The sequence below is a fragment of the Gorilla gorilla genome, chromosome 1 (assembly GCF_029281585.2).
Source record: "Gorilla gorilla gorilla isolate KB3781 chromosome 1, NHGRI_mGorGor1-v2.1_pri, whole genome shotgun sequence".
NCBI classification, from domain to species: Eukaryota; Metazoa; Chordata; class Mammalia; order Primates; family Hominidae; genus Gorilla; species Gorilla gorilla.
In genome coordinates this window covers 124,569,650-124,595,096 of record NC_073224.2, presented here as the reverse complement: position 1 = coordinate 124,595,096, position 25,447 = coordinate 124,569,650, and the positions used below count along the sequence as shown (strand labels likewise).

The 25,447-nt window shown below is 45.9% G+C and overlaps 2 protein-coding genes across 2 annotated transcripts in view; both read left to right on the top strand.

The window, feature by feature from the left end:
• Positions 1 to 872: 872 nt before the first annotated feature.
• LOC101142064 (Na(+)/H(+) exchange regulatory cofactor NHE-RF3) overlaps positions 873 to 25,447 on the top strand; it is a 40,006-nt gene continuing 15,431 nt past the window's right edge. Inside the window, 3 exon segments of the mRNA XM_055355571.2 lie at positions 873 to 925; positions 23,845 to 24,056; positions 25,138 to 25,387. Of these exon segments, the coding sequence (XP_055211546.2) occupies positions 895 to 925; positions 23,845 to 24,056; positions 25,138 to 25,387 (493 nt within the window). The 5' untranslated portion in view covers positions 873 to 894.
• On the top strand, positions 7,525 to 9,524 carry LOC101140955 (RNA-binding motif protein, X chromosome-like). Its single transcript, XM_019039984.4, is given in 1 exon segment — positions 7,525 to 9,524. A coding segment is annotated over 1 exon segment (1,176 nt). The 5' UTR covers positions 7,525 to 7,668; the 3' UTR covers positions 8,845 to 9,524.

Here is a 25,447-nt window from a genome sequence, read left to right as displayed (position 1 = left end):
ATTGTCTGTGTGGGTGCTGCTGATAGGGATCAGCTGCTGATCGTGGCTAGGGCTAGGGGCTGAGCACACGGGCACCAGCCTACTGCTCGGGCAGCAAGGCAGCAGGATGGAGGGGTTTGTAAAAATGCCTTCCACCTACCCTGCTGGGCTTGCCCGAGAGGCTCTGAGTGTGTGAAGGGGAAGACAATTATCGCTAGGCTGGAGAATAGAAAGAGCACCATCAGGTGAGAAAGAGAAGAAAAAAAGAGAGGGGAGAGAGTGGATAAGAAGAATGAAGCCTGGGACACAAGAACAAGGGCTTTGCTTGCTCTAGGGCTTTGCTTGCTAAACTCCTAGGGAGCACACAAGTGAGAATCCAGGGCAGAGGGAAGCAGGATGGGTGCCCTGAGTGCTTGGCCCCATTTCCTGGGGCTTACTGGCCTCCTGGGTGGGAGTTTTATAGGCTACTGCTCCTTGGGGAGGCCTCAGTGATTGAGGATGCTCCTGTATGAGCCTCGGACCTGACCCCGGGATGGGGGACTGGAGGATCCTAACAGGATTGGGGGTTGGTTGGGTGTAACCAAGGCATCTGCCAAAGGGAGAGTACCAAGGAAAGCAGAGGCACCTCCTCCCTGGCTGTCCTTCACCCCCTCTCCCCTCCTTGTTCTCTGGGAGTGGCTGGCGAGCAGCGGCCTCCCCGCAGGGCCAGGCAGGTGGGCCAGAGGTTTTGGTTTGCTGAGGTTTGTCAGATTTTCCAGCTCAGGGCCCAGCCAGCTGGCAGGAAGCAGGACAGAGGTCACTTGAATTCAGACCACATGTCCCTGTTAAATACATTAGCTTTTAAATCAATCTTTGTTCAAAGTCCAGTGAGTTGCAAGCCTAATGCTCACCTGCAGAGACAGAATTCCTGAGTGAATGAACAGAGTGGCTCCTCTTCCATCTCCAGGTAAGAACTGCTCGTGTCCTCCTTGAGGGTGCTGGCCACCGGGGCCTGAACTACCTTCTTTCTTTTCCTTTTCCCTTTTTCTTTTTCCAAGCCAGTAGCTGGCTGTCTAGGGCAGAGAAGAGTCCCATGGGGAGGCAGCCAGGCCCCTTTGGCGGTGGTTGGGGGTGAGAGATGATCCACGCTCTGAGATTCTTTCTGCTGGAGATGCCCCTCACCTTTGCAGGCTAGGGTCTGCTTCACAAAGAAATTGGTAAACCGATCTCAGAAAAAGCTTTCCCTGGGTTGTATGGGGGTTTGATGTGCAGCGAAAGGGAGTGAGACAACAGACTTCACAGGTAACCAGGCGGATATGCCCAGGACCTTCCTACTGATACAGGGGCCTTGGGTAGCAGAGAAGACTCTTCTGGAAGCAGCCTTTAAAGGATGCAGCCTAACTTAGCTTGCCCACTAGATAATAAAAGCAGGCATCTTTCCTCTCTGTATCACACTGCAGCACTAAGACATGAGAAAAACCAGTGGATTTCCAGGCTGGCTGAATTTTAAAACATACATTCCCCAGGCTCTCACCTTTGGCATTTCTAAGTCTCCAGGCCTTGTGTGAATTGAAAGATCTTTATTTGAAAACTCTCCCAGAATCATTCTGATCAGTGCAGGTAGGTTTGGGAACCACTAGTAGTTTATTTCTTAAGCAGAAGACTCATGAGACTTAAGTATGACACTTACCTAAGGGTTCACTTGCTGTGAAGACTCCTGGTCTGGGTTGGGTCCAGCTATGAAGATTTGGGCGTTGGCTCTGAGAAACACATTCTTCTTTATTTACCAAAATCTCTGCAATGTGTCACCAGGGCAGCTTTCAGTCTTGTATCTAGAAGGCAAGAGGGGGTAGCAGGGACTGCCTCAGGCCATGATTGTCCAGTCATCTGAAGTCTGCAGCAAATTACTCAGGGTCTTTGAATTTCTGTGTTATGATAGTAACTTGTGCTTATCTTTGACTTTTGTATGTTCTCTGCACCATAGGGTGTGAAGTTGCTGGTAATGATGTCTTACATTCATAGACCACTGGCTAGGCAGCTACTTCTCCCCCAGGGGAAAGAACATAGGACTGGAATACAAATCATCAGAGTTTTGATTCAGTTGCTAGTGACAGGCCATTAGACAAACTACTTAGCCAACTGGAACCTCAATTTCATTATTGATCAAGTGAAGGTCTGTCATCTTTTCCCCAAGAGTGTACTGAAAATAAAATTATAAGTACAAATGTGTGGTCCTGCATGGTGGCTCATGCCTGTAATCCCAGCACTTTGGGAGGCCCAAGCAGGAGGATCACTTGAGGCCAGGAGTTCGAGACCAGCCTGGGCAATGAAGTGAGATCCCCCGGCTCTACAAAAAATAATAATAAATTAATCCTGCATGGTGGCATGTGTCTGTGGTGTCAACTACTTGGGAGGCTGAAATGGAAGGGTTGCTTGAGCCCAGGGGGTCGAGGCTACAGTGAGCCATGATTGCATCACTGCACTCCAGGCTGGGTGACAGAGTGAGATCCTGTCTAAAAAACAAAAAACCATGAATATGTTAAAAACACGATGTAAGATGCCTAGATTTCAAATGTGTATATCGAAAGTCTCTGTAGAATAGTAAGAAGAAACAAATTGCAGTCACTTGGGAAACCTTGTCCTAGTCTTTTAATCTCATTGAGCCTCTGTTTGCTCACTTACAAATAAGAAGTTGAGACCAGATCATCATTAATGTCTTTTTCAGTTGGCCAAGTATAAGGTAGATCCTGGAGCCTTGAAGGGTAGCTCCTTGTCATTGGGGTATGAATTAAAATGTCACCTCCCAGGAAGGACTTTCTAAATCAGCCTCCCACCTCCATGCCACCAGTATCTCTATCATTCATAGCGTGTACCATCAGAAATCATCTCATTTGGGCTGGGTGCAGTGGCTTACATCTGTAATCCCAGCACTTTGGGAGGCTGAGGCAGGTGGATCACCTGAGGTCAGGAGTTCAAGACCAGCCTGGCCAACATGGTGAAACCCCATCTCTACTAAAAATACAAAAATTAGCTGGGCGTGGTACTGCCTGTCTGTAGTACCAGCTACTTGGGAGGCTGAGGCAGGAGAATTGATTGAACCTGGGAGGTGGAGGTTGCAGTGAGCCAAGATTGTGCCATTGCACCCTAGCCTGGGTGACAAAGTGAGACTCCATCTGGAGAAAAAAAAAATCATCTCTTTTACTTGTCACCTTTGCCAGATGTTAAGCTTCAAGACTGCAGGGATCTTGTCATTTGTGTTACTTGCTGTATTACCAGCCCCTTGAGCACTACCTGGCATAGAACATATTTGCATAAATGGAATTAGTGTGGCAGGGAAGGAGCTAGAAGAATAGATGCAGATGGCGATGGCTTTGATGAGGTGTTCCTCAGGAAAGGAGGTTGAAGGACTCCAATCCTCTCTCAGGGCATCTGAAGTCCAGGGTCTAATCATATGGGAATGGGTTTCTCTGGTTACTTCTTAGTGAAATGATTCTTGCATTCGTTGCATAGGGATGCAATGAGAGTAGCAAGCTGGAGCTAGACGTGTTTTCCTCAAGATCTCAGCAACTTCTTTCTTTGGTCCTTCATGAAGGACTGCCCAGATTTCCTTAATCTCTTTGCCTGATGGGTATCATGGCTAAGTGGTTAAGAAAATGAGCATTAGGATTGGAAACCTGCACTCTAGATCAGACTCTCTAAGCTTCTATTTCCTCGTCAGTCAAATGGGCATATTAGAACCTAGTTCCGGAAGTTATGAGGGTTAAATGAATGCACATAGTGTCTAGCACATCTTAAGTGCTATTGAGATAATCTTCAGGCAGCTTTGCTATTACATGACCCCCGGAAATGAAGGAACCCAGGGAATGGCAGGAGTTTTGGAAAGTAGAAAAGATAGCCCTAGCCCACTTAGTGGCAACTAGAGAAGGTTTGCTTTTGGTCTGAGGTGGTCACTGGTTTCTGAGGTGCCAAGCCTGGTTGGAGGCACAGATAGTCGGCATTCATAAAGCTGCATAGAACCATGGGTTCCCAATGGGGACATGAAACTAAATGATCCAGAAAAGCCCGTGGACTTTCCACCAGATGTATTGAATACATACTTGATGGTGTGAGAATACAGAAAGGGGCTGTGGTGCCTGCTCTTAAGAAAGCTTATCTTGGCTGGGCATGATGGCTCACACCTGTAATCCCAGCACTTTGGGAGGCTGAGGAGGGTGGATCACTTGAGGTCAGGAGTTTGAGACCAGCCTGGCCAACATAGTGAAACCCCATCTCTACTAAAAATACAAAAAGTAGCCAGGCGTGGTGGCAGGTGCCTGCAATCCCAGCTTCTCAGGAGGCTGAGGCAGAAGAATTGCTTGAATCCAGGTGGCAGAGGTTGCAGTGAACCGAGATCGCACCACTGCACTCTAGCCTGGACCACAAGAGCAAGATTCCATTCCCCCCGGCCAAAAAAAAAAGCTTATCTTGCTGGGGACACACGACATGGATCCTGAAGCTCCTCTATAGTCTACTGGACTGAGTCCAGTGCTCACAGTCTAACCTACTTCTTTTTTTCAACATATAACTGTGCTCTAATCTTTCTGAACCATTCACCATTCTGGGAATGCATCTCCTGCTGTTCCATCTGCCTGGGATGACTTCCTCTTCCTAGTCTGACTACTTGTATTTCCAGAATACATTCTACACCTCAGGACTGGGAGGCAGGGTAGATGGTGGAAGGAATCCAGACTCAACTGGGTTTGAATCCAGACTCTGCTTATCCAAATAGTCAGGGGAAACCAAGTTAACTTTTCAGAGTCTCTTTTCTTTTTCCTTGTAAAATGGCCCATCAGGATTGAATCAGAACCCATAAAAAGTACCTAGGCTGGTTCCTAATCCTAGTAGGGAGCTCAATAAATATATATAACAATAAGAAAGCTTTTGTATTTAAATATTCCAGCACCCACACCGTTGTTCAGCAGTTAAACTTCATAACTCTCCCCACTGGACCCCAGGCTCTTTCAGGGCAGGACGGTAGCTATTCTGGGTTGAGCCCTGATACCTGCCTCGCAGTAGGTATTACATAGAACTTGTTAAGTACATGAGCGATAACTGAAATTCAGAAGATGAAATGATACCTTCAGACTGTGGTGGTCATGGAAGGATTCGTATATAATCTAAAATTTGAACTGAGCCTTGAAAATGGTAGGTCTTAAATTCGTTCACTTGGAACAAATGTTTACTTAGCACTTACTATGAGTAAGTAGTCAGAAGTGGGGAAGGGATTCCAGGCAGAGCATGGGGCATGAGCAAAGGGCAGGCTCGTGTGGGTGACCATGCATAGACCAATTGGGGCTTGCTGAGGAGCTGGGGGCCTGAGGTAGGGCTGGATTATGCTGAGCCTCAGTACCTGAGCAAGAAGCTTGAACTTCTTTTTTTTTTTTTTTTTTTTGAGATGGAGTCTTGCTCTGTTGCCCAGGCTGGAGTGCAGTGGCACGATCTCGGCTCACTGCAAGCTCCGCCTCTTGCGTTCACACCATTCTCCTACCTCAGCCTCCCGAGTAGCTTGGACTACAGGCGTCCGCCACCACACCCAGCTAATTTTTTGTATTTTTAGTAGAGATGGGGTTTCACTGTGTTAGCCAGGATGGTCTCGATCTCCTGACCTCGTGATCTGCCTGCCTTGGCCTCCCAAAGTGCTGGGATTACAGGCGTGAGCCACTGTGCCCGGCCGAGCTTCTTTTTCTTGGATGATTTGTTTTTTTTTTTGAGACAGTAATATAATAAAACAGGGGTCAGAAAGTTTGTCTTGAGGCAGGACTCTTGTAGTAGTTTAAACATACCAAAAAAAAAGTGAGGGGGGTAGAAATGCAAGTTCAAAAAGTCATGTAACACAAAATGTCGATTTGGGGAAAACACTTGTCTCAGCTGACGCTCAGGACAGTTGAGCTGTCTTCAGGTGTTAGTTCTATCAGCAGCATGAGGGTGTCCTCTCTCTGTGGTGCCTCTGTTTCCACACAATATTGGCTCTATGCCTCTCCCAACTCATAGAACTCTTAGATAAGCAATCAAACTGTGAAAGGCCTTGAACTCCAGCCCAGAGTCTTGCCATATAGGACAAAGTATTGTTTATGGTGGCTGGAGGTAGGGAAGGTACTTAGTATCAGCAGGCCAAATGAACTTTGGGATAAGTAGATTCCATTCTTGATCATAAATGAGAAATAAAAACTACTCAGTGGGTCTGTGATCACTCTTCTCCAGATAATTCTCAATGGAATGGATTTCATTGATTTCTCACATTTGAAATTTATCCCTGGCTAAGACCAAACAGTAACTATCACAATGGGAAAGTACACTAGGCAAATACATATTTTAGAACCCTGCTTCTCCTTCTATTTTTGATATTAATTATTTAAGGTAAATATACTTGAGTATTTGAATTTCCATATGCCTTGCTTTTCAGAGGAGAAATCCAGGCAGCCTTAAATATGATCTGCATAAAAATATAGGATCTGTTCTAGGTAAAATATATTTGAAGGGTGAAATTGAGTTGTCTTTATCTCTTCCTTGCTAGAGACATCTGTCAGTAGCAGCTCAGATACAGCAGGATTTTTTTGCTTATGCTGTTGGAAGGAACAGCATGTGCCAAGGCTCTGTGGCAGGCTCTGAAGGAGGCCAGCCATGGCTGGTGTGAGGCATGAAGCCTTGGAGTCAGGGCTGATGCCTGTAGGGAATTCTCAGCCTGTCTATAGTTGCTGACTTAACGTTGCAGTCTCCACCAACTGTATTTTCCTAACAAAAGTCTAGTGGGTTTGTTTTCTTCTTTCTTGTTACACAGATGCACGCAAGTGCTGCAAGAACAGCATTCCTCAAAGTGCACACTGTGGTCAAGCGTCCTGAGAATGTGGCTTTTTTCTTGCTAAAGTTCAGAGTGTTTTATAGGCAAGCATGGAGTTCAGTGGAAAGCAAGTAATGTCTAGGTTGAATGTTGCCGGAGAGACCCTGCCCTTTCTTTTCCTTATGCCTCAACAAAACAGAAATAATTTACTCTATGGTTTCATACTAGATTATACAATCAGATACCCTTCCACAGTCAGAGTAACTAGGGTTAAACATTCCTCACCAGCAGTCCTGCTAAGTGTTTTTTTGTTTTTTTTTTGAGATGGAGTCTCGCTCTGTTGCCCAGGCTGGAGTGCAGTGGTACTATCTTGGCTCACTGCAACCTCCACCTCCTGGGTTCAAGCAATTCTCCTGTCTAAGCCTCCCGAGTAGCTGGGACTACAGGCGCGTGCCACCACACCCAGCTGATTTTTGTATTTTTAGTAGAGATGGGGTTTCACCATATTGGTCAGGCTGGTCTCAAACTGCTGACCTCAGGTGATCTGCCTGTCTCGGCCTCCCAAAGTGCTGGGATTACAGGCATGAGCCACCGCGCCCAGCCCCTGCTAAGTTTTTAGTGTTTAGTGTTTTCATGGATTGAGTGTTGGTTATGTAAGTGCCTTGTGGGGAGAGGCTCTGTTTTCTTTGTGGTGTGATACTGACTGCATAATTGATTCTTAGTTACTATTAGATAAGGTGGCTCGTTGCGCAGTAGTGCTAGCGGCTTCGCGGTTCGGTCCTCGGACCCGGCAGCCGCCACTGGTGCTGAGCTGCTAGGAAGCCCCTATCGGCGAGCTCGTTGGAGCTTGAACCCATTGTCACCCCTCCGACTCACCGGCCAAAAAACAAAAAATGGTTGAAGCAGATCGCCCAGGAAAGCTCTTCATTGGTGGGCTTAATACGGAAACAAATGAGAAAGCTCTTGAAGCAGTATTTGGCAAATATGGACGAATAGTGGAAGTACTCTTGATGAAAGACCGTGAAACCAACAAATCAAGAGGATTTGCTTTTGTCACCTTTGAAAGCCCAGCAGACGCTAAGGATGCAGCCAGAGACATGAATGGAAAGTCATTAGATGGAAAAGCCATCAAGGTGGAACAAGCCACCAAACCATCATTTGAAAGTGGTAGACGTGGACCGCCTCCACCTCCAAGAAGTAGAGGCCCTCCAAGAGGTCTTAGAGGTGGAAGAGGAGGAAGTGGAGGAACCAGGGGACCTCCCTCACGGGGAGGACACATGGATGACGGTGGATATTCCATGAATTTTAACATGAGTTCTTCCAGGGGACCACTCCCAGTAAAAAGAGGACCACCACCAAGAAGTGGGTGTCCTCCTCCTAAGAGATCTGCACCTTCAGGACCAGTTCGCAGTAGCAGTGGAATGGGAGGAAGAGCTCCTGTATCACGTGGAAGAGATAGTTACGGAGGTCCACCTTGAAGGGAACCGCTGCCCTCTCGTAGAGATGTTTATTTGTCCCCAAGAGATGATGGGTATTCTACTAAAGACAGCTATTCAAGCAGAGATTACCCAAGTTCTCGTGATACTAGAGATTATGCACCACCACCACGAGATTATACTTACCGTGATTATGGTCATTCCAGTTCACGTGATGACTACCCATCAAGAGGATATAGCGATAGAGATGGATATGGTCGTGATCGTGACTATTCAGATCATCCAAGTGGAGGTTCCTACAGAGATTCATATGAGAGTTATGGTAACTCACGTAGTGCTCCACCTACACGAGGGCCCCCGCCATCTTATGGTGGAAGCAGTCGCTATGATGATTACAGCAGCTCACGTGACGGATATGGTGGAAGTCGAGACAGTTACTCAAGCAGCCGAAGTGATCTCTACTCAAGTGGTCGTGATCGGGTTGGCAGACAAGAAAGAGGGCTTCCCCCTTCTATGGAAAGGGGGTACCCTCCTCCACGTGATTCCTACAGCAGTTCAAGCCGCGGAGCACCAAGAGGTGGTGGCCGTGGAGGAAGCCGATCTGATAGAGGGGGAGGCAGAAGCAGATACTAGAAACAAACAAAACTTTGGACCAAAATCCCAGTTCAAAGAAACAAAAAGTGGAAACTATTCTATCATAACTACCCAAGGACTACTAAAAGGAAAAATTGTGTTACTTTTTTTAAATTCCCTGTTAAGTTCCCCTCCATAATTTTTATGTTCTTGTGAGGAAAAAAGTAAAACATGTTTAATTTTATTTGACTTTTGCATTGCTTTTCAACAAGCAAATGTTAAATGTGTTAAGACTTGTACTAGTGTTGTAACTTTCCAAGTAAAAGTATCCCTAAAGGCCACTTCCTATCTGATTTTTCCCAGCAAATGAGGCAGGCAATTCTAAGATCTTCCACAAAACATCTAGCCATCTAAAATGGAGAGATGAATCATTCTACCCATACAAACAAGCTAGCTATTAGAGGGTGGTTGGGGTATGCTACTCATAAGATTTCAGGGTGTCTTCCAACTGAAATCTCAATGTTCTCAGTATGAAAAACCTGAAATCACATGCCTATGTAAGGAAAGTGCTATTCACCCAGTAAACCCAAAAAAGCAAATGGATAATGCTGGCCATTTTGCCTTTCTGACATTTCCTTGGGAATCTGCAAGAACCTCCCCTTTCCCTTCCCCCAATAAGACCATTTAAGTGTGTGTTAAACAACTACAGAATACTAAATAAAAAGTTTGGCCAAAACCAACCATGAAGCTGCAAAGGTGCTTGCTCTTACTGTTTCAAATTTTTGCAACTCTGTAGTGTCTCACTTTTAAAGGAACAGCTTGATTGCAAAGGAGAAAATAGATAAGCAATGAAGTTATCTCCAACTTCCTAAAGGCTTATGACTTCTAAAAAGTGAATCTATCAGCATTCCACATCAGATTTAAAGCATCAAATGCCTGTGAAACAGCAAAGATGGTTGATGATTTTGCTCATTATGGTCGTGGAGTGCTGATTGATTCACAGTAGATAAAGCTGGCAGTAAGAAATGCTAAGAGTTGTTGAAGCAGAAGGCGGCTGATTGTCAATAAGTCACTACAGTTGCATAAGCAGTGCTGTCAGAATTGGTTTGGTGCAGGCAATAGATTTTGCCTTCAGGGGTTCCTGTGGATCTGAGGAAGGCATCAGTGTTGATTAACACTCATAACTAGGGAGTGACTGGTAGTTACTTAAAGCAAGTAATTGACCAAATGGAAAAGGGGAAGTAATTAAGGAAATTGGTAAGTGGAGGTAGTCAGGAAGTTCTTGTGGTTCTTTACATAGATTTTACAGCTTTGGCTTTCATTTTGTTTAGCTAAAGTCATGGGGACAACTCTTCAATTTAGAACTTAAGTTGAATTATAAAAAAGATGGATATAAGTGGTAGCTCTATCTAGTGAAGTGTCTGTCAGTAAGTGAAACATTTTTTGGTGGTGGCTTATCCACAAACAGTTTAGTTGCAGAATAAAACTTATGAGTGACATCTGGAAAGTAACCATGCTAAGATGGCAAGCACACTGGAAACAATTAGGCCACTTGGCTTTCTTTTGCTGTATTGTTTTATAAGCCTACTTTACCTCCCAGTCTTGGAAACAAGTTTTAGTTTTTTATTGGTTTGGAGACTAGAGCCAATAGTATAATGTTCTCAAAGGAAACAGACTTGAGTTGTTGGATTAGAGGAACTAACCCAACTTCTATGATTTTTTTTTTGTTTGTTTGTGTTTGTTTTTGTTTTTGTCGTGTAGTTATGGCACTGTCTTATTTGGAACATTTGCAACTAGGGATAATACAACATTTTTAACTCTCATTTGACAACCTACTACTAATCACAGACCACAAGGGTAATGACCAAATTTATGTGGTTTTTGCACTCCATAGTTGTCTTAGCCCAATCCTTCTATACTCTTACGATTACTTGGGTTAACGCTTCTGTGAGGACCTTCTGGCTCTTGAGATACCCTAAATATTTAAGATATTTAGATATCTTGAAGATAGTATAGGATATAGAGATTGTACCAAATAGGAATATAAGGAGTATGTTAAAATGACCAGATACCTGTTTGATAGTTTACTGACCTAGCAGATGTGTGGAAAAGGAATCAGATCTTGATTCTTCTGGGTTTATACTGGTTGTAAAACAGAATTATACAGAAAATGTTTTCCTTGTTTAACTGGTAGTTGAACATAGAACTTGGGTATTATAGATCACTTTTCACTTTTTGGAATGTTTTGTATTGAAACTTAATAAAACTTTAACATGGCAAAAAAAAAAAAAAAGATAAGGTGATGGTGGGTTCAGGTGTAGATGACTATATTTATGGAATAATCCTGCCACTTCTAAGTCCCAAACCTTGGAAGATGAGCAGAGATGACAGTACCTGGGCTCTTTCTTTCCTGATGGTATTTCATTGCATCTGGCCATCGCTGGTGCCCCTTCTGTCTTTCTCCCTCCAAGCAGAATGCTGTTTATCCCATGCCCTCTCTCTGATCTTTGGCATTTCAGTGATGCTGTCTGGTGAGTGAGCCTATTCACTAGCTACTCCTTGGCTATGAAGGTCCCTCTCTGGGCCAGGTATCTGTAGCTAAGGTAATGCCTCATTCACTCCATCTTCTCCACTGCTGTCTGTTCCTTGGGTCCCTATGTTCACTTCTGTTAGAGCTCATCCACTCCAGGCGGTGGAACTCTCTGGCCAGCTTAGTCTTGAAATTCTGTTAAAGCTCCCTGGACTCTTTTACCTCCTTGATACACAGCATTTGGTTCTATTTTGTAATTCCCTGGCTTTTAGACTTTCAGGATACTTTTGAGTCCAGAGTTTATTATTTGAGCTTTCTTTCATGGAGAACAAAATCTCCAGCCCTGACTTTTCAGCAGCTAAAATTAGCTTTGCAGAAGTGATCTGGACTGAGTGGATAGAGAATCCCTTGCCTGATCATTGAGGTGCCTGCCCATTCTTAGTCTGTAATTTCTTCTCATCTTCTGCAAAAAGAAAATCAGGAAAAATTTCAAATGTTCTCGCAGAAAATGGGATTCCCATTGCATCAGGCCTTTCATCAGAGGACAGGAAAGAGTAACTTGGTTGGAGTGGACTTCTATGCTCCAGAAACTGTGCTGAGAGGCCTTGCATGCTCTACTGTGAGTCATCTTCACGGCATCCACATGTGCTTCCTATTCTAGGGGTATTCTATCTTCAGCTCAAAATTAAGGAACTCACCCATGTTCTCACAGTTAACAAGCGGTGAAGCCAGGATTTAAAAACTAGGTTTGGCTCTAAAACCCTTGCTCTTTCTACTCTACCTTACTCAGAATTGATCCTGGGGGAAGATGGAAACAAAAATACAGATTCCCTTTTGTATACACATCTGGCTCCTTTAGAATTGCATCATGGGGAACTATTCTGCTCTAAAGATCTTTTCAGATAACTTTTCCTGTGTCAACCCACTAACTTTTGAAACTGCTTCCACAGTCCCTTCTTCTTTCCTCCCAATTCATGCTGCTAAGCTAGTCCCTGAAACATTTCATCTTCCCAATCCCAAACTCCTAGCTCCTCTTATCTGCCAATTCATGCTGGCCCCACAGTCTGACATTCCAGCTCTGTGCTCCTTGTAAATCTAGAAATCCTCACATCCTACCCTCATGGGCTTGTTAGTTTGAGATGGAGTCTTGCTGTGTCGCCCAGGCTGGAGTGAGTGGTACAATCTTGGCTCACTGCAACCTCCGCCTCCCGGGTTCAAGCGATTCCTGTGCCTCAGCCTCCTGAGTAGCTGGGATTACAGGCACGCACAACCACGCCCAGCTAATCTTTAAATTTATTTTATTTTTTTTTTAAATTTGAGATGGAGTTTCACTCGTTGCCCAGGCTGGAGTGTAATGGTGTGATCTCAGCTCACTACAACCTTTGCCTCCTGGGTTCAAGCGATTCTCCTGCCTCAGACTCCTGAGTAGCTGGGATTACAGATGCCCACCACCAAGCCTGGCTAATTTTTGTACTTTTAGTAGAGACAGGTTTTGACCAAGTTGGCCAGGCTGGTCTCAAACTCCTGATCTCAGGTGATCCGCCTGCCTCGGCCTCCAAAAGTGCTGGGATTACAGGCGTGAGCAACTGTACCTGGCCTTTATTTTTTATTTTTTGAGGCAGAGTCTCGTTCTGTCGCCCAGGCTGGAGTGCAGTGGTGCAATCTTGGCTCACTGCAACCTCCGCCTCCTGGGTTCAAGCAATTCTCCTGCCTCAGCCTCCGGAGTATATGGGGTTATAGGTGCCTGCCACCACACCTGGCTAATGTTGTTTGTGTTTTTAGGAGAGATGAGGTTTCACCATGTTGGCCAATCTGGTCTCGAACTCCTGACCTCAAGTAATTCACCCGTCTTGGCCTCCCAAAGTGCTGGGATTATAGGTGTGAACCACTGCGCCTGGCCTACCCTTATGTTTTAAAAACATGTTAGCCCCAACTTAGGGTAAAAGTTACCACTTTCCTTTTCTATTCTTGATGTATATTACTGTAAGAAAAATCCATGGGAACCCATGCTGCTGCAAGTTTATTATATATATATATATATATTAACCTAAGTCATTTCTTAGACATTTTAATTCAATTCATTGACTCTTTGTAGTGAACTAATGCTGTGGCCATTAGTTCACTGTCTTAGTTCACCGCCAGCTCGGGGGCTCCATTCTCTTTTGGTTTACATAGAATTTCTTTTAAGTTTGAAATAGCTGTCAGTTTTTTTAAATGGGGACATTTTATGTAAATCTAGATTTCCAGAGTCTCTTGAAAATTGAAAGGTGGCATGCTGGCCTCCTCTTCCTCAGGCAGTTGTTTTCTCATGAAAAGCAGCAGCTTTTCCTCCGTCCCCTCTCGGCCACCTTCGCTGATTTACCTGTTTGACCCTAGAGACTATTTTTCTGTGGTACTTTTGCTCCATATTCTCCAAGTTCCTGATTTTTGTCAACTACTTCGTAGGAGAGATTGACGCTGAGGTAAGTGACCTTGTTTTCTTCTTTATCATATTTTTTTCTACTTCTCTCCTGCCCCCGGAGAAGAGGTATTTCCTCTCACCAAGGCTAACCCCAGTTTCCATGTTCTCCATATCACGTCTTGATACAGAAACATGCTGATCGTTTCCTTAATGTTAAAAATAAAAACATCCAGGCTGGGTGCAGTGGCTCGTGCCTGTAATCCCAGCACTTTGGGAGGCTGAGGCGGGTGGACCACAAGGTCAGGAGTTTGAGACCAGCCTGACCAACATGGTGAAATCCCGTCTCTACTGAAAAAAAAAAAAAAAAACCGAAAAAATTAGCCGGGCATGGTGGCGGGTGCCTGTAATCCCAACTACTCAGGAGGCTGAGCAGGAGACTTGCTTGAATCTGGGAGGCAGAGGTTGCAGTGAGCTGAGATCGCACCACTGCACTCCAGCCTGGGTGATAGAGCGAGACTCTGTCTCAAAAAATAAAATATCAATATTTGTTGCTTCTGTTACTTGGTATCCACTTGCTTCTTAGTGTTTTATCAGGCCCAGACTTCCATTTTCTGAATGTCAGTGGCATTTTCTGTTTTCATCCTACCTGTTAGCATTATTTGGCATTGTTAACTATCCCATCTTAAAATTCTTCTTTTAGTTTTGATGACACTAAAATTTTGGCATTTTGGTTTCTGATTATTCCTTTTTGCTTCCTCTTCTTTTCTCTCTTTCTCTCTCTTTCCCTTCCTTCCTTCCTTCCCTCCTTTCTGTCTCACTCACTCTGTTGCCCAGACTAGAGTGCAGTGGTGTGATCTCGGCTCACCACAACCACTGCCTCCCGGCTTCAAGCGATTCTCCTGCCTCAGCCTCCCAAGTACCTGGGCTTACAGGTGCGTGCCTCCATGCCCGGCTAATTCTTGTATTTTTAGAAGAGAGAGGGCTTCACCAGTTGGCCAGGCTGGTCTTGAACTCCTGACCTCAAATAATCTACCCGCCTCAGCCTCCCAAAGTACTGGAATTACAGGTGTGAGCCACCACGTCCAGCCTCCTTTTTGTTTCATTTTCCTATCACTTAGATACAGGTATTGCAAAGGCTTTATCCTTGGCTCCCCTCTTGTAATCTCATTGATGGGCTTCATGTAGTGCTGCTGTGCAGATGGTCCCAAACCTCGACTCTAGTCCAGCATCTTCTGAGCTCTAGGTGATGTTCCGCCAAGTCCTCTAATTGAAACCTACCTCAAACTGACGTTGCCATCTCATTCCTCATGACTACACCATCTTTTGATGGCATCACATTTCTGCCAGTCACCAAAGCATGAATTAGTTTCCTTTGTCACATTCCCTTTCAAACACACAGCCTGGGTGGGCAGCATTCCTCAGAAGGTGCTAGAGCTGCTGTAATAGAAGACCACGGAAGGTGTGGCTTAAATAACATTTATTTTCTCACGGTTCTAGAGGCTGGAAGTCCAAGGTGTCAACAGGTTTGGGTCCTCGGAGGCCCCTCTCCTGTCTTCTCCCTGTGTCCTCACATGGCTTTATTCTCTGTGCAAGTGCCTCTCTGATGTCTCTTCCTCTTTTCATAAGGGCATCAGTTCTGTTGAATTAGGGTCCCACCCTTATGACCTCATTTAACCTTTGTTACTTCTTTAAAGTTCCTGTCTCCAAGTATAGTCACATTGGGGATTAGGGCTTCAATGTATGAATTGGAAGTTGGGGGCAAAAATCAGTCTATAATAGAAGGGGAGTTCGGGACTTGAAGTAGGAAAGCTATCCAGGCTGGTTAGTAGAAAATACTGAGCCAGGGTTATCAGTTCAGGGAAAGTATACAGCTGGCCCTTGCTGAGAAGCAGGCAGATAAGTGAGTGGCTACAGAACTACAGTGTCCTTGCAACCCCTGGACTAAGAGGAGCCCAAAGCACAGTTGTGTTCGAATTGAGCTGTGGCCTCAGAAGACTTAACTGTGCATTTGCCACTCTGCGACAGGGGATCTTTCCTCATGACAGTGAAACCAGAACAAAATAACTACATGCCAGGGGAGTAAGCCATCATTAGGAAGAGTGGCAGGAGCCTGTGGGCCCTGACACTGGGTGCTGCACACTTGTTGTTCCTCCTGGACACTTGTCATGGTGAGTGTAAAGAAGTGTTTTGGACATCTGTGTTGTCACAGCTGTTCTGTCTGAGATCATCTCTGCATGGAGAAATCTGAGGGAACAAGGCTGAAGAGTTACTACAATGTCACTTAGTCCTCTCTGTAGTTCCTCCACCTCTGTCACCTTCATTCTATTCTGATGGCTGCTATGTGGGTCAGGCAGGCCCTTTATCACGTGTGAGTAGGATTTTGACAACAGCCTCTTACCTGGCCTCTCTGCAGTGTGTCTTTGCTTGAATCCAGCCTACCTGCCCTTCTTGGAACCCAACTCTGATCCTGTTATTCCTCTGCTTAAAAGTCTTGAGTGGTGCCCCTTTCCACCAAGCTAAGGCCAGATCCTTTGGGCTGATATTAAAGGCCTTTATGGTCTAATTTGTCACCCATGATTTCCCTTCTGTTGGCTGTCCTTCAACCACATTGGGTTTTAGCTCTTCCTTGACCACACCCAAGCTTTCCCTCTTTCTTTCTCTCTCTCTTGCTCTCCTCTTTCTCTCTCTCTCGCTCTCCTCTTTCTCTCTTTCGACCGTGTCTCACTCTGTCACCCAGGCTGGAGTTCAGTGCACTGTCTTGGCTCACTGCAACCTCCGCTTCCTGGGTTGAAGTGATTCTCCTGCCTCAGCCTCCTCAATAGCTGGGACTACAGGTGCTCACCACCATGCCTGGCTAATTTTTGTATTTTTTGGTAGAGGCAGCGTTTCGCCATGTTGGCCAGGCTGGTCTTGAGCTCCTGACCTCAAGTGATCTGCCCACCTCTGCCTCTGCCTCCCAAAGTGTTGGGATTACAGGTGTGAGCCACCGCACCTGGCAAACTTTCCCACTTTCATAACATGGTGTCCACACTGTTTGGTGTCTAAAATGGTCTCGTCCTTCTTCTGCACTTGTTGAAATGTCATCCATATGTTGTTAAGGCTCAAATCAAGTCTTGCCTAATTTTTGAAGGTTTCCTTAATTTGTTTCATATTGTAGGTCTTACCTCACTTATACTCTGCTCACAGTGATATTTTTCTTTCTTTCTTTCCTTTTTTTTTTTTTTTTTTTTGAGACAGAGTCTTGCTCTGTCCCCAGGCTGGAGTGTAGTGGCGCGATCTCAGCACACTGTAACCTCCACCTCCCGGGTTCAAGCGATTCTCCTGCCTCAACCTCCTGAGTAGCTGGGACTACAGGCATGCACCACCACACCCGGCTAATTTTTGTATTTTTAGTAGAGACAGGGTTTCACCATGTTGGCCAGGATGGTCTAGATCTCTTGACCTCATGATCCGCCCTCCTCGGCCTCCCAAAGTGCTGGGATTACAGGTGTGAGCCACTGCACCTGGCAAGTTATTTTTGTTCTAAAACTTTTTCTTAACTTTATTCAACTATAAAGGCTCTTGAGAATAGGGGTGGTGTATAACTTTATCCTTTCAACCACTTGACAGTGTTTTGCATATAAGTGAGGGGGAGATGCCTGTGGCATGAACCAATGAAATCAGGTTTGGGTAGTATGTCTTCTTGATGCTGAAATGGAAAATAGAAGGAACTATGTTCATGATCCCAAACAGATTTCACCTGCCCCAGCATGCTAACTGAAGAAACTAATTGTTTGGGAAAGGGAAGAGATTGGTAGGCAGCAGAGAACTGTGGAGTAAATCTGGCAACCATCACTCATCCTCCAGGGTTCACGGGATGACTGGTAGGGCCTCAGTCCTGAATGGATTCTGCCCATAGGTTTGGAGGAGGATGAGGAATGGCCTCAGCTTTTAAGGTGTTTAGGTTTGGGAGGTGGGGAGCAATCCCCTAGACTTAATTAAGAGCATAAAGAGTCCATGAGAACAGTGAAAGTTTGTTTTATCTGCTTGGTTATGCTCACCCGACTCAGAACTAGAACTTGGGGAGGGAGGCACAAGGAACAGATTGCAGGTTGTGACACACTCCTATCCTGCTGGCTGGGGCACTGATTGTATAGGTACACAGAATCCCGAGGACTGCACGGTGTGACCAAGGGCTTCTCCTAATCAGGCTGCCACCTTGGCCTGTCAAGTTGGATAAAGGTGAGCCCAGGGTGGCTGTGATTAGTTCATTCAATCTCAACATTCCTCTGTGACCCATGAGGGAGGGAGTTATCCTGAGGCTGAGGGGAGACAGGAGGAGTCGAGGCAGCCTAGGGTGATTTTTTTTTTTTTTTTTTTGGTGGAGTCTCGCTCTGTCACCCAGGCTGGAGTTCAGTGGCCTGATCTCGGCTCACTGCAAGCTCTGCCTCCCAGGTTCACGCCATTCTCCTGCCTCAGCCTCCCGAGTAGCTGGGACCACAGGCGCCTGCCACCACGCCCGGCTAATTTTTTGTATTTTTAGTAGAGACGGGGTTTCACGGTGTTAGCCAGGATGGTATCGATCTCCTGACCTTGTGATCTGCCTGCCTTGGCCTCCCAAAGTGCTGGGATTACAGGCGTGAGCCACTGCGCCCGGCACCTAGGGTGATTTTTAAGCTCTAGTTCCTTTGATCGGGTTTAGGTCTTTAGGTCTGCTTTAGACCTGAGGTGGGGCCTAAGCATTGATTTTTCTAAATCTCTACAGGTGATTCTGAGGGGCAGCTAGGATTGAGAATCAAACTTGTAAGGTGATTGCGAGCATTAAATGAGATAATGTGCCATAGAGAGTTTTCAAATGACATGATTTATTATTGCTAGCATCACCTGACGCGGTCTACAGAGTTACACAATTTCAACTAAATTCTTCTGCTCACTCAGATGAGACAGCTGGAGCCTTTGGGCATGGGTGGACAACTAGGACTGAGGAGATGAAGGAAGATCTTGTCATTCTGCTGACTTCACTCCTCAAGGAGTTGCCATTTATTTTCCTTCTTCAGAATAAGAATTTACTTACCCCTGGCCCATGTTTTGTCTGGTCTCTAGCAGCTTCAGAATTCCTTTTCTTTTCTTTTCTTTTTTTTTCTTGAGACAGAGTCTTGCTCTGTCACCAGGCTGGAGTGCAGTGACGCAATCTTGGCTTACTACAAGCTCCACCTCCCGGGTTCAAGCGATTCTCCTGCCTCACACCGCCACCACACCCAGCTAATTTTTTTTTTTTTTTGAATTTTAGGAGACAAGGTTTCACCACGTTGGCCAGGATGGTTTCGATCTCCTGACCTCGTTATCCGCTTGCCTTGGCCTCCCAAAGTGCTGGAATTACAGGCGTGAGCCACTGCGCCCAGTCCAGAATTCTTTTTCTTTCTTTCTTCTTCTTCTTCTTCTTTTTTTTTTTTTTTTTTGAGACGGAATCTCACTGTTGTCGAGCTGGAGTGCACTGGCACAATTTCGGCTCACTGCAACCTCTGCCCCCCAGGTCCAAGCGATTCCCCTGCCCCAGCCTCCCGAGTAGTTGGGATTACAGGTGTGCACCACCATACCTGGCTAATTTTTGTATTTTTAGTAGAGACGGGGTTTCACCATGTTTGCCAGGCTGGTCTCTAACTCCTGACCTCAGGTGATCCACCCACCTTGGCATCCCAAAGTGCTGGGATTACAGGCGTGAGCCACCACGCCAGGCCCAGAATTCCTTTTCAAAATAACACCTGGAAGCTCATAAGAGTTACACAAAGAGCACTCAGGAACAGCTCCCAGCTCAGACTTCCAGCTTTCTGTGCAGAGGAGTTGGTGAGGGTGGTGCTGAGGATCTCATATATCAATCCTGTTGATGGCCGTCTGGGGCCTGAGAGTCCTTGGCCTGCCTTGGGCTGGGAAGAAGTCCCCTAGGTCCCACCAGCTATTTCTTTCCTGTGGAAAATAGACCAGTGGCTTTAGTTCTTTCTACTTTGCCAGATCCAGAGGTCATACCACCCTCCTTTTCATGGTCATTACCAAGCCTTCCTAACTTCTAAAGGGTATTTAATGTTTCTTCTTGACCACGGCCACATTACTCTCTTTCCTGGCAGCAATAATCTAATCATTTTGGAAAAAAGCAAAATTTAATGGTATAATTAGCTTTTTCATCAATAAAATTGGTGGAAAAAAAATCTCATTGGCTCTCACCCCCGAGCGGTTCCTGTCTGCCAGCCAACACTTTGTTCTCTTTCCCACAGATAAACAACTTTCTTGTCAACTATTGATTTTTCCCCCCCGAGCTCAGGAATGGTTATAGCTTTCTTTCATCGCCAGTCTTTTTTTTCTTTTTTTGAAACAGGGTCTCATTCTGTTGCCCAGGCTGGAGTGCAGTGGTGCGATCTCGGCTCACAGCAACCTCTCTGCCTCCAGGTTCAAGCCATCCTCCCAACTAAGCCTCCCGAGTAGCTGGGACTAAAGGTGTGTACCACCATGTATTTTGGCTGTTTGAACTGGGGAACAAAGCCTGCTGGATTTAATGGACTCCAACTTCAAATGATTGCTGCTAATGATATTCTAGAAATCCATAGGCCTTCATTTCTTCTGTGTCTATCCACCAGAGGGGTCTGATCTCTAGATTTTCTCAGGAGGCAGAAGATGAGGTGGGGTTAAAGAAGTAGGAAAGAGTATCCTTAAATACAAAGATCCTTCCTAATTAGGCCCTGTGTTCCAGAGTCCCAGGCATCCTTGTCATGGAGCAATGACAGAGTCTTGCGAAAGAGACATACCCCAGCTCTGAATTAGGGGACAGAGTAACACCAGGATGTGGACTAGACAGAACAAGGCCTGGAGGGGGACCAGAGCCCAGCTCCCTTGGCTCCTAGATGAATCATCTTTCTGCAAGATGGCAAAGGAAACAAATAGTTTTAGGTTCCCATGTAAGACCAGGCTTTTGAGGTTTAGGTCTGCTTTCCTCATTGGTGCAGCTGGGGGCGTTAAATATTTAATCAGTTTGGCCTGGGTACATGCAGATCGATGGCCATAGCATTAATCCATTAACGGCTGTGTGGTGGGGAGTACACAGTGGCAGAAGGCAGTTGGGGGCTTGCAGCAGTAGCTGTTTCCCCACCAGTATGGTAGCATTTCACTATTGGTATAAAGTGGCTCTAATTTTCTGGCTTCAACCAGACAAAAAAGAAACTGACCTTGAATGCTTGAGCCTTTCAAAGCCGTAGATGCAGATCTGAGCGATTACCATCGGGCTGTTTGAAAACTTCAAACAAAAAAGTCAACTTGAGATTCTGCCAAGAAACAGTGATTTGTGTTTCTTTGTATGTCAGGCTCACAGGTCTCCAGTGAGACATAGGAAAACCTTTGCCTCTTCCCCTCTCTCCAAACACAGGGCTGGTTCTCCTAGTGAGGAGGTTTCACTTTCTATCCTTGGCCTACAAACAAAGAGATTAAGAGTTTGTGGTTGACACTGCAGGGCGTGAGATTGTTGAGTCTTGGGTGTGAGTGCCTTAGAAATGAGCATTCATATGCTGATCACAAACAGCCTCATCTCTTGATGAAAACATAGTATCTGTTGGCCTTATTCTGATTATAAGGACATATTTTAAATTTTGTAGGATTTGAATGAGGTTCTCCAATAATTACTCCCAACTTTAAGAGGGCTTTGCATGTTTTGTTTGACATTGTTTTATTTTCTTCACAGCAAATATCATTATCTGAAATGATCCTATTCATTTATGTAATTACTGTCTGATCCTCCCAGTAAAGTACATTGAGACCTCGTCTTTCTTTTCTGATTTTTTTTCTTTTGGGGTCTTTTGGCCCTTTGAAATGGAAAGGTGTAGGGATCTACAGGTGAGCTTGGACATAGATGTGAACTCAAGCTGAAACTGAACTGATGCTCGCAGGTTGGGATCAGCAGAAAGAGGAGTGAAAGGTGAGGGAGCTGGAATGGGCCACCAACAGGTGCCTGGATGTGACTCAACTCTGGTGATGCCATATTTTCTCCTTTCATCCCAGAGTGGTGTTTTCCTGGCAGCTGGTCATGGCTTTTGATAAGGCAGAGCTGCCTAGCTCTCCCAAGGTGCTGGTGTTGACCACTGGTGAGTGGCTTTGCTGTTTTCTTGCCTCAGTGCTCGATGGGGAGTCTATTTGTTTGCTTCTTTCTTCGCTACTTAGTCACTCGTGCCACTGGCGGCATGGGGCTTCAGACTTTGTGGAGACTGCAGGAGAGGCCTGGTATTGGGCAGCTGGGGGCTCTCTGTCCGATTTGTACTGTACGTCTCTGTGGGCATGAAGGTCAGGGATGGCTATCTTCAATCACCATGCCATGGCTTCTAGGGTGCCTGGAGCACTTTGTGGCCTATTCTTCACCCTCCCCCATATCCTGTGTGGTCATCCGTTCTTGTCCCTCCAGGAGGGAAGGGATAGGTGGTTTATTCTGATTTGTAGGTAGGGAACTGTGATGAGAGGAACTTGAGGGCTTGCCTTGCAGGTGGTGTGAAGAGCAGACTCCAGTGCTCTGTTGTGAGCCTTCTGCCTTCTGTATCAGCCTCTTGCTGTTCTGGCCCCTGTTCTTATTCTCCTATAAAAGAAAAAGCTTTCAGCCAGCAGGTGTCGGGGCACTGGCAGAAGTCTAACCCTTAATAATAACTGTGTGCCGGAGCCCTAGCTGTCAGTTTTACACTTGTCCTGTCTTCCTCCTATGGCTCAGGACCTTGCCCCTGCAATGGGGCAACAGGAGGGGCAGGATGAATGGAAATAGAAGCTGCTTCAGGCCAGGCACGGGGGCTCATTCTGTAATTCCAGCACTTTGGGAGCCTGAAGCATGAAGATCACTTGAGCCCAGGAGTTTGAGACCAGCCTGGGCAACAAAGCGAGACACTGTCTCTAAAAAAATTAGTTAGCAGGGCATAGTGGTATGTGCCTGTAGCTCCAGCTATTCAGGAGGCTGAGGTGGGAGGATCGCCTAAGCCCAGGAATTCGAGGCTGCAGTGAGCTGCGATTGCGCCATTGCACTGCAGCCTGGGTGACAAAGCGTCTGGGAGGGAGAGCCCCAACCTAGCCACTGGAATCCCTTTTCTATCGAGCATCTCTTTTCTGCTGTGGCTAGAGACTTCAGGGGCCAGAACAGCCTTTTCTAGTGCATCTCCAACATATTGGACCAGCTCTAAGGCCTGGTGTCCTTTTTTTTTGAGGCAGAGTCTCACTCTATTGCCCAGGCTGGAGTGCAGCAGTGTGATCTCGGCTCAATGCAATCTCTACCTCCCAGGTTAAAGCAATTATCCTGCCTCAGCCTCCCGAATAGCTGGGACAACAGGTGGCTGCCATCACGCCTGGCTAATTTTTGTAATTTTAGTAGGGCTGGGGTTTCACCATATTGGCCAGGCTGGTCTCAAACTCCTGACCTTGTGATCTGCCCGCCTCGGCCTCCCAAAGTGCTGGGAATACAGGGGTGAGCCACTGTGCCTGCCTTTTTTAATGGTTTAAGCTCTTCCTTGTCCTGTCCTACCTCACCAAGCTTCTACTAATCCTTCAGTTCTTGGGAAGTGTCATTCCTTCAGGAAATGTTCTTTGTTCTTCCCATCCCACTCCCTATTCCCAAGACCCTTTGTTATTTTCCCCCTTATCACTGCATTCTTCCCCAGCATGACACTCACCACGTGTGGTTATAGGAATGTAATAATGTTCCCCAATAGAAGAGGCAAGGTATGGGTCCATCTTGTCTACAGATTTAGCCTCGATTCCTTGAACTTGAAAAGCTCTTCAAATGTTTGAATGAGAGTGGGCTTGTCATAAATTTTTTGGGTCATGTATTTGGACTTAATTTCTTTAGGTCAGAGGACAAAGAGGAGTTTGGTTGGAGATACTGAAATGGAAGCATCTGTGTCCAGTACTCAGTAAAAAATATGTGGGTCTGAAACTCTAGTAAAAAGGTTGTCCTTGGGGAAACAGATTTGGAAATCATTAGCAAGTTCTGGAAGGTGTCCTCCTGTGCCCCAGCATTACTACCCAAGCAGTCTAGATTTGGTGATTGGAAGAACAGAATTATAGGAGATGGAGGATGGGGTTCTCACTCCAATTAGATTCTGTTTTCCATGGTTTTATTAATTTATTTTTTTCATCACAGAAATGACCTCCACCTTCAACCCCCGAGAATGTAAACTGTCCAAGCAAGAAGGGCAAAACTATGGCTTCTTCCTGCGAATTGAGAAGGACACCGAGGGCCACCTGGTCCGGGTGGTTGAGAAGTGTAGCCCAGCAGAGAAGGCTGGCCTTCAAGATGCAGACAGAGTTCTTAGGATCAATGGTGTCTTTGTGGACAAAGAAGAACATATGCAGGTGAATGAGACATTTGGGGCTTTTCTTCCAGGATCTCTTCAGCCCCCACATCTTCTCTGCTGATTATAATTTTGGGGGTTGGTAGAGTTTGGTTCTTTCCTGGCTGCCACTGGCAAGGCAGGACACCTTTATTGCTGTACCTCGTGTTGGCCAATCAAGTCCCCTATGAGGAACCAAGAACTGTACACATTACTCTTGGATTTGAATAGCGTCAGGTCTAACATGAATTGCATGTTCACTATATACCAAAAATGGTGCTAGGTATTTTTTTTTTTTTTTTTTTTGAGATGGAGTTTCGCTCTTTCACCCAGGCTAGAGTGCAGTGGTGCGATCTCATTTCACTGCAAGCTCCACCTCCAGGGTTCATGCCATTCTCCTGCCTCAGCCTCCCAAGTAGCTGGGACTATAGGCACCCGCCACCACACCCGGCTAATTTTTTTTTTTTTGTATTTTTAGTAGAGATGGGGTTTCACCGTGTTAGCCAGGATGGTCTCGATCTCCTGACCTCGTGATCCGCCCGCTTCGGCCTCCCAAAGTGCAGTGATTACAGGCATGAGCCACCACGCCCGGCCAGCAATTTTATATTCATTATCTTGTTAAGTCCTCATCATGACCTCATAAGGTATATGTTACAATTTCAAGATTAGGAAGCTAAGTACAGATATCTTAGCTTGCTAACATGTTCCTGCTGAGGATATATGGGAGAGTCTGGCCTTACCCTATTCTGCCTGACTCCAAAAGCATGGTCTTTTCCTTACACTGTGCTGTCCCCATGCACACGGGAGGAATGGTTACAATCTAGGGCAGCGCTCCTGTCTAGAAAGGACCAGTCTTGTAAGAACCCTCTGGGCTGGGGTTGGACCACACTCTATATTCCAGCAGTGCCAGAAGCTCAGCCTAATCTGCACCTGGATCTCGGGAGGGCAGGGATGGAGGTGGCTGAGGAACTACCTGCTTCTACTTGGGTGTCAAGGGTCAAATAGCAGCATCTCCAGGGCCAGATATTGAGCCAGATGGTCAGCATTTCCCTCTGGCAGTTGGCAGAGGGTTATTAAAGTTACCTTTTTCTTCTTCCTCCTAGGTTGTGGATCTGGTCAGAAAGAGTGGGAATTCAGTGACTTTACTAGTTCTGGATGGGGATTCCTATGAGAAAGCAGTGAAAACACGGGTGGACTTGAAAGAGTTGGGTCAAAGTCAGAAGGAGCAAGGTTTGAGTGATAATATACTTTCCCCTGTGACGAATGGAGGTGTGCAAACTTGGACCCAGCCCCGGCTCTGCTATCTCGTGAAGGAGGGAGGCAGCTATGGCTTCTCTCTGAAAACTGTCCAAGGTGAGAATTTTTTGGGGAGCAGGGGGAGGCAGGGGCAGGGCACAGACAACAGGCTTCCAG